Raw genomic sequence first — 9,643 nt, forward strand, 5'->3', positions numbered from 1 at the left:
AAAATGATCAGGGGGATGGAACACCTCTCCTATGAAGAAAGGCTGAGAGAGTTGGGGTTGTTCAGCTTAGAGAAGAGAAGGCTCTGGGGAGACCTTATTGTGGCCTTTCAATACTTAATGGGCACTTATAAGAAAGATGGGGACAGACTCTTTAATAGGGCCTGTAGCAAAAGGACAAGGGGTAATGGTTTTAAACTAAAAGAGGGTAGATTCAGACTAGATAGAAGGAAGAAATTTTTGATGCTGAGGGTGGTGAAACACTGGCACAGGTTGCCCAGAGAGGTGGTTGTAGATGCCCCATCCCTAGAAACATTCAAGGTCAGGTTGGACGGGGCTCTGAGCAACCTGCTCTAGTTGAAGATGTCCCTGCCCACGGCAGGGGGGTTGGACTAGATGACCTTTAAAGGTCCCTTCCAACACAAAACAATCTATGATTCTATGCAATTCATGAAAGAAAAGTCTTCAGCAATACTGAGCAGAAAGACAGTGCCTCTGGCATGAATCAGTAAAGGGAGAGATACATGTTTGCACTGGTCTTATGCTCTTCCATATGTAGTCTTTCTTGGTACCTCTTTAAGATTGGCTATTGGGTTGGATAACTCTCTGGTTGATTAAATAAGGCTACTCTTACATTCTTATGCTGGACAGGACAAAAATCAATGGCGTTGCATTGCAGCAAGGAAAACTGAAGTTATGCTTTAGAAAAATGTTACAGTGTCTGGCTTGTGAATTGATGGAGTAAATTCCCTGGGAAAGTTGTGGAGTCCCTGTGATTAAAGTCTTTAAAGAATAATAACGATGCCTCCTTCTATCCTTATTCTCTTTTGATTGTACATAAATAGTTTTCCAACAAATCAGTATCAGGATTAACATCTGGGAATTCCAGCTCTTCAAATTGTTTGATTGTTCATACACATTTTTGAAACTAGAAGGCTTGAAAATTTGCCCCTCCTTGTAACTGAACCTCAATTTTGAGATTTGTGAAAACTTTATTATTCTATTTTCTTGTTGTCATTTCTTTTGCATTTTGTACAATATGAAATAATCTAGTGAAGCTCATCCATACAAAACGTTCTCCTTTTATCAAAACTAGGCAGTACCTTTAATTCATTACGAAGCTTGGATTTCCAAGGCAGCAAGGTTCAGAGAGGACCCTGCCTGAACTTTTGAGGATTGCTTATTGAAATCTCTACATGGCATAATAATGTAGGCTTTCTCTGTTGTGTAATTGTGTGGTGCATTACATATTCCAAGAATGCCTTTTCTAAAGAGCAGACTCAATCCATATTTACATCAAAAGCCTTTATTTGTTAAGTAAAGAAAATTACACATCCTTCTGCAGTAAAAGATCTCAAAGCATTCCAAAGGTGGCTAATACCATTTTGTATTTCTGTGTTTGTAATTTTACAGATGAGGGATAAAAGGCCAAATAGTTGAATCTGCCTTTGACCCATGGTCACACAGGAAATCAGTGCCAGCGCACCTTACTTTCAGCCTGAGAATGTCTTTAACTGTGCTTCCTATGGCTTCTGTAACACAGAAGTAATGCTATAGTCATTAAGGCTGCTTAGAATGATATGGTTTCTTTTGCTAAAAGCAGAGTAGCACTGTTGTGTTGCAACTCAGCAGTCCATACACTCTTAGTTGTATTCTGGAACTCCTTTTCAAAATCATTCCCTGATGTTTGGCTGTTCTGTTGAAGCTATTTTTAAACAGAACAACAGCTCTTTCAGTGTAAAGAACAAAATGGGCTTTCTGTAGAAACAACTGTGGATTGCTTTTCAAGCATCATTTTTTGTGGGTTTTTTTTTTTTTTGGTTATTAAACAGAAATGCAGCTGTCATTAAAATCCAAAACCTACAGCTAGTACCTGTATTTCACAAGTAAAAGTCTAGGGTTTGTTTGGTTTTTTTTAATATTATTTTTGAAATGAAAATGTGTTTGTATTTACCTAGAGTTTATCTGTTACTCACAAAAACCAGGGCTGACCAGTGGCATGCCCTCACTTGCACTATTGTGCTCATCACGGCCACCTTTTCTGTACAGGTATTTTGCTGGAGTCAGAGGATAGGATAAGAAAAATTCCGCTATGAGCAATGGAAGTGATTTGAAGTATTGAGAAAACGCCTCACAACCAGATGCTGAAAGAGGACTAATAAGAAAGGAAACAATTAGAGAGTGATATGTGAAACATTTAAAAATAGTGTACGGTACAGAACAGATCATGTAGGAACACACAAGCAGTGACACTGAAAAAAATTGAAAGGTGGCAAATTGAAGCTGATAAAAGTGAATATTTAGCTGTAGCTAATGTATTAGCAAGATCAAAAGTGGACTGTACAGCTATATGGATAATAAAAATGTGGAAATTTTGTGGAAATAGTCTAGAAGTTCAATGATTAGGATTAGCCTTGGTGTAATGTACAAGAACGATATGTTAAAAATAAACCATGTTTGTGAGGATGTATACTCTTATGCTTTGTGATATAATAAACCTCTCCTGTTAAAACTTTACAGATAATTTCTCTGGAAGCATGTTATTTTATAGTGCTTACAGGAAGGCTTCCTACAGTGAGCTTCAGGGTAGTGAAGGTTATCAGGTAATATATATTGGACAGGAAGGATTTCTGATTTGATTTCCATGGCACTGAAGCAGAATACATAGTTTTGATAGGAAAAGAACATGTCAGAGAGAGATTCTTATTTTTTTTAATTAACCTTAGTCTTGATAAGACTAATTTGTGTGTGTGTGTTCTCCATGTGTGGTATTTAGTCATCATGTAATTCATATTAATGGCGTCTTTACATATTCTTAATTGGACATTAGTTTAAGGTCACTGGGGTATGTAAGCCTAAATTTATGTAAAATGGATTGTAAAGTTGTAACAGATGGGAGCAATGTAATTTTAATACACTTTAATGACCACGTTGACATGGGACTGCTAGCTTTTAAGTGTATTTGAAAAGTTGCTGAAGATTCTAAACTTTTTGCTTTGTGTGAAGCTTGTAAATGATCTGAGATCCATCACCCCAGGCAAAGAGTTGCTTTTCTTTAGGATTGTAATGTATAGTGGAATGACTACCCTGACGTTTTGGAAAATGCAATACTGGGATTTCATAAGTATTTACAGCATCCAAAACATCATAAACACATTGTATGCGAGAGGTGCCTCCACTAGGAAAGTTGTACACAACATAGAGTGTGTTGCATGCCATGAAAGCTGCTTCAGCATCCTTGCTATTGCATGATGTGTCCCAAGTGTGCTCTACTGCCATGGTTATGTGGTTGATTTTAGTAATGACAATGTTTCCTCCAGTCTCTGGTTCTGCATGGATTGCCCAGAGCCCTTGCTCATCAATGGCAAGATCTATTTTTGTAGATGGAGAAAGCTGATAGGCAGGAATCCTTCCAGCCCCTGGCAGTAGCATTTGGTCAATTATATTTCTTTTCTGGATATTAAATTTAATTATCTCATTTAAGGAGCCATATCTGTGATAGAACAGGAAACCCTGATATATGACGTGGCCAGTTCCTTCCCAGGCAAATGGCAAGGTGACTCTGCGAGCTTTTAGTGTATGATTGCTTTCCATGAATGTCATGATATTTGCAAATTCCAAAATAACATTATTTACAGAACCATTTAATAAATAAATCTTTGTATGCTTTTTGCCAGGATCTTTCATCCAACAGCCATGCTTATCTCCAGTCTTCTTAACTATCTTCAGGGATTTAATACCTGCAAGCATGTGGTCACAACCTGCAAGGAAACACGCAAAGACAAAAAAAAAAATTAGAGTATCTGTGAATTTTCTAGTTTCCTTTCTTTGAATTACTTAGTTTCCTTTTAATCCAACTATAAGGCCAGGCTCGATATATCAGTAAAGGTATCAGCAGCGTGGCTATGGTAAGTAGTGTTGAAGCTAATTTTATGTGACATATTCAGCATCTCATGCTAAGGAAACTGCATATCTTCAGCTACACATAGTGTGTTGTTTTCTGCTCTATTAGACCAGTGTTATCCAAAAGGGATTCTATTTGTGTACCTGAGAGGAGACCGAGAGCACAGTTAGTGATTCTCTGATTATTCTTGTCAGTTCTTTTACAGGGCTGTCATTTTTACTTCAGAGAAGTGACTTCTGTTTTAGATCAACACAGTAAAATAATCAAATTTATTTCTTACTGAAGGCATACAAATTAAAATCCATTTTCCTGATGTGCCATGTGTATAGTATTTTTGTTTCAGGAATTCTCTTATCCTCTGTTAGCCTCTTTTTTTTGCATTTATAATATGAAGACAAATAAAAATGGATCATCATAACAGAAAGCCAAAACCCTGGGTTATCTTCTGATTTCCCTTCCCAACACTTGCAGCACAAAGGAACTAGAACAAATATATGGATCACAAAATCGGGAATGCCCATAGATTAAGGTGGTCTTTAAATGAACTGGTATGATGTCTGTGTTATCAATTCTTATGCAAGAAGTATGGCTGGTGGAATTACATAGTTGTTTACCTCACTGTAGGGATAAAATTGGCACCAGCAGAGAGTGAGTCATAGTTTTGGCTTCATTACATTTTGTATGCACTTTGCACAGATGTTTAAGACCAAAAACTACCAAGCTTGTGAAGACTCGGGCATTTAGACGCTAAGATCTTTATCAAGTACCATCCCTTCCAGGAAAAACTCTACTGCAAAGCATACTAACAAGCTTGTTTATCAAAGGCACTCATAAATTACAAGATACACTGTTTGAAGTTTAAAGAATTGCCTTTAGTGAAGTGCAGCCATTTTAGTAAACAGAACAAACAAAGCCCTAAGGCAGGAAGTTCTGGCAGTAGATAAAATGGAGAAAGCAAAACCAGCCTCCCTATTTGGCCTGATGTGAACCTATTGAAGTCAGTGGCAAGATTCCAGTTGCCTGTAGAAAGCAACCTTTATGTCATTTGTGTGTACTGATACCATTTAACCAAAGCATTTGGATATTGCTGCTGCAGCATGGATTTTTTTGTTGGAAGTCCTCACTCTGGATGCACCTTCCCTGAGCAAGCCACAATAGCTTTCCCAAAACTAACATTTATTGATTAGATAGATTCTAAAAACTTAAAACTATTGAGTCAAAATACCTAGCCAGCCTTAGCAACATCTTCCTCTGCAGGAGAAATAACCAGATTACTATCTGAAATCTATGAATAGTGTCTCTCTTCTTGAGAGAAGATTTTAAACTCTCCTTGGCTTTCCTAACAGCTTGCAGGAAGACCGAGAAACTGAAACAGTGAGCAAAAAGTTTACCAAAATTTTTCCACGTTCTCCACAATGATACTTTCAAAGCCCACTGTTTCTTATCATACCCCAAATTGTGCAGAAGATAATTTCCCGTTTCCCACCCAAAGCAGGATGAGGTATCAACTACTGCATGTAAAAACAGCGTTTCTGCTTGTTATTTTCAAGTCTGCGTGAACTTGAATCAAATCCAGTAACAAGGTTGGACTTAAAAAAAACATTTTTTTGCTAGAGTTTTGGAGCAACTCAGCAAGAATAATCAGAACTTCCGGTTAATATATGATAGCGTAGAAGCAGAGCTGCTGTTTGCTAGAGTTGAGGGTCTTGCTACTTTTTCTAAGTGCTGTAAAATGTACACAGGGACTAGTTTTGCCATCGAGTTCAATGGGACAAGGATCTGACTAGTACTGACAAAAGTAAAGTTGCTGTGAACTGCTGCAATAAAATTAAAAGTAATAATTTCCAACAAGGGAAAATGGAAAGTAATTTTTCCCCTCTGAAACTCTCAGAAAGATATAATTTTCAGTGTCCTTACCACAGTCAGTTTAAAAATCCCTAAATTTTTCTGCCTCTCAAAAAAATGCCTAGTGTTCAAAAAAATCTACATATGGAGAAAAGAAATCTTGATATTTAGAGCACTCAATTGTGGTGTAGGATTAGAGCTTAGAAGCAGAATAGGTGACTGCTTCTGTTACCATCTGCCTTAATACTCTGTTGCTGGAAATGTTCAAGGAAAAAATTGTAAACTTATTTGTAAAATTAAATCAGTTAATTCTGAAGTTAGTGGAATTGTATAATTGATCATGCTAAAGATCTTTCACCTAGCTTTTTTAAAAATGGCAGTTTATATTGTTTATTTTTCATTTCTTACAACTTTTGAATGAAAATGAAACAGACTACTTCAAATACGTCTACAATATGTAATTTACATCTATAACTCAACTTTCTTAAGGTAAAGGTACTTATAATTATAAAACTTAATTTGTTTAAAAAAAGTATAGATTGTGTATATATTCTTCATAGTAGGTACCTTAACACTTAATTTTCAAATCAGAACTAAGCTTTGCTTGCAGCTAAGCCAGTGTGCTCTCTTGGTAAAGTACATGGAGGTGAGAGGGAGAGAAAGAATGACAGAGGAGGACAGTAAAACAGATGCAAACTGTAGAAGCGAATTAAGTCTTTTTACTAACTCGTGAGTTCACTTTTGAGTTGAGGTTTTGACCCCTGCCCACTCCAAAAAACAAAGACTGCCATTAATTCCTTGGCATAGGTACAATACTCTGAAATGCAGTGGCATTTTTTCTGGGACTTTGCAAAAGCATACCTTCAGAGGCTTTTTACATTACTTTATAATAAAAAGCAGCTTCCAAAGAATCTTTTTTTTTTTTTTTTAAAATCTAGTATTTACACAGCCAAAACCCCATGCAATTATCTGTGGTATTCACATAACTTGTGAAAATCTGTTACCCTTATACCAGCATACATGCATTGGCTAGGGGACTGTCTCGTTCAGATCAAAGTTCTGAGAAGTAAACTGTTCTTACTTGCATTAAGCATGAGTTTAAGTTTCTTTTTTTCTTCTGCTTCTTCAAATAGCTGCTGTTTCACCAGGTCTTCATGTACTTCTATACATGTATTAGAATCTGTGACAGATCCAAAATAGTCAATGTCCCTTTGTGCACGTTCAATTCTTGTTAGCAAATTGTCTACTTCACTTTTAACCTCAGCCTTATAATTGTTCAGTCCTGCCAGGCGTGACAGTACCATCTTTGAAAAGTCTCGGAATTCTTCCACGTAATCCAGTATGTCTTGGTTGCATTTTTCCAGCCTCTTCTTGATTTAGAACACAGGAAGAAAATACATGGATATACATGTATAGTCTGTATAGATTACAACCTCATTCATGATTACTTTAAAAACGGTGCTATTCTCTCCTTTCCAGTCCCCCTGCCCCCCATCTATTTCGAACTGATGGTCTGTTGCTGTATATCTACATGAAGAGGACATATTAGACTGGCACTAGCATTCACAGTTCTGGACAAAAATACACATTTTTTTTCTTGATATGATTACTGACAACCAGATACTTTGTTTTGCTGCCTAAAGAGGGAAAAGTGCTCTGGTAGAAATAGCCAGAGATACTTAAGGGCATATGATCCCTGATTATTTGCTTTCCAGACACGTTTCAGAACTCCTCCTGTAGGGCCACTGGTGAAACAGTCTCAAAAAGTTTTCTGCAGGAAATCTGCAAATGTGAACATTTCAAATAAATACACCTCTTCTGACCGAGACAGTATCTAGTGTGGCTATTTTTCATCCATTTAAAATGGAAAATGGAAATACTGACATCTCTATGTTTGAGAAGGTTGGGGTTTTTTGTTTTTGGTTTTTTTTTTGTCAAATTGTTTGCTGTATTTAAAAAAAGAACAGAAGTTTCTTTATACCTAGATTCAAATTATCAACATTTTTAAAAGTGAGGAAAGCTATTTCTCTGTTGTAATGTAGCCGCTTCTATAAAGATCATAGGTGGCCTGAAAATAGAAGCCCAACTGCCACTTTGGGAAGATGAGGAAATCAAGCCAATGTTTAAGCCCAAACACACAATCGTAGTAGATCTAACTGCCAGGTTGAGTGTTCGGATTTGGTGCTTTATCACAGATTTCAGGTGTTTTGTTTTAAGGTGGTGTTTGACTAGGAAATGTCTGAGTTCACTGAATGATTAGTGCAGTATGTATGTATTCCATGTAAACTTGGTGGTGGTGGTGGTTTGGTGGTTTGTTTTGCGAGGCGTGGTTTTTGTGTGCCCTCCCCCCCCGTCATTTGTACATGACCGTAAGTCCCCAGGAAGCTGTTTAATTACTTTCTACAAAAACTTTATTTTAAATGTTTTCAAGTGTTCTCTTCAATATCTGCCTCATCCTTTTTCCTGTTCTCTGGTGCCCCTTGCAACAGATTCCACAGGTGGAATTGCATCATTTTTAATGTGTGCCAAATGAACGGAAATTACCACTTGAAGTTATTCCTGTAGTGGTTAAGAAAATTTAAATCTCAGTCTACACAATGGGAACAGAATACCAGGCTAATCCTTCAGTTCTTCCTGTGTTGTGAAGTTAAGACCAGTGAGAGCTTTGTACAAAAAGGGAATGCGAGATCAGGCAAGTTAAAGCTTCTTGAAAAGTCTGCCAATGCAAGTCGGGAGCCAAGGACATGTTAATGATTTAAGATAAACTATCTATGATTACAGCATGCCAATACTGAAAAGGTATTTTGCAGTACTGGTTGTTTTTTACTGCAGAGAAAGAAGCAGGTACTGGTACTTTTATATAATTAATTGAAAGCAAATACCTATTTCAATCTCCCAGCTGTAAGGGGATTATTTCAACTACTAGTTAAAGTGCAGATACACTGCTAGTTTACACAAATGTGTCTTGAGCTACTCTTCCAGATAGGTTCATCTGTACATAGGAAAAATACCTGATAAATTTCTATCTCCTTGTTAATACCTGACAGCACTTCTGCTGGTGACAATGTGGTTATACTGTTCCCTAGCATGGACTGACAGTACTATAAACATTTGCATATTTAGCTAAATTCCCTGATGTCGTAAGAAATGCAAGTGATAACAGAATAAAAATATAACATTATGAAATTATATCCTGCAATAAATATTGATGTGGTAATTAGGAATCGTTATACTTAAAGGTTTAGCTACAATTTTACTTATTTATTTGAAAAAGCTGGAAATTTATCTTCCGGATGTTGTTTAGCATACAAACTGTTCTGTGTTCACACACATAGAAGAACATTCATACATTTTCAAACCTCTTTGCAGTTAGGCAGTATTACAGAAGGATACAGATAGCACATACCTCTAAAGATAGGAAACGCCGGTCAATGTAGTTCATCAGTGCTGCATCTTGCATCATATATTGCGCCGCTCCCATGACGCTTGTGAGGAATGGAACTAATAAAAATCGGAGTTGCAGGACTACCATTGTTGCATAAAATTTTGAAGCAAAAAGAGTAGTGAATTAATTGTATGTGTGTGTGTGCATGCGGAGGGCAATCCCAAACACTACTGCCAGTCCAGGATTAAATGAAATTTAACAATTGTCTGATGCCGCGATGTGAAAAAATAATACTAAAAATTACTAAAAAGTTAGAAATACTGAGGCTGCAAGTATTAAAAAGACTTAAAATGGCTGTTGCAGTTTATCATTAAAAAAATAAAGTTGTGGAAGAGGAACTGAATGTGTCTATTTCTAGAAGCCAGATGACTGCTTTCCAGTTTGTGATCCTGTGATCAATCCCAGATGTTCAGTACTGAGTCACATAAAGCCTGTAGGCCAAATTTCATTAA

The 9,643-nt window shown here is 36.8% G+C and overlaps 1 protein-coding gene across 1 annotated transcript; it reads right to left on the reverse strand.

The window, feature by feature from the left end:
* Positions 1 to 2,979: 2,979 nt before the first annotated feature.
* Positions 2,980 to 9,278, reverse strand: OLFML1 (olfactomedin-like 1). The gene is made up of 3 exons (XM_009334495.1): positions 9,153 to 9,278; positions 6,828 to 7,116; positions 2,980 to 3,758 (listed from the first exon to the last, which is right to left on the reverse strand). Exons 1-3 carry the CDS (start codon positions 9,276 to 9,278, stop codon positions 2,980 to 2,982), a joined length of 1,194 nt encoding a protein of 397 aa, XP_009332770.1.
* Positions 9,279 to 9,643: the final 365 nt, after the last annotated feature.

The sequence above is a fragment of the Pygoscelis adeliae genome, unplaced genomic scaffold, assembly GCF_000699105.1.
Source record: "Pygoscelis adeliae isolate BGI_AS28 unplaced genomic scaffold, ASM69910v1 Scaffold171, whole genome shotgun sequence".
NCBI lineage: Eukaryota > Metazoa > Chordata > Aves > Sphenisciformes > Spheniscidae > Pygoscelis > Pygoscelis adeliae.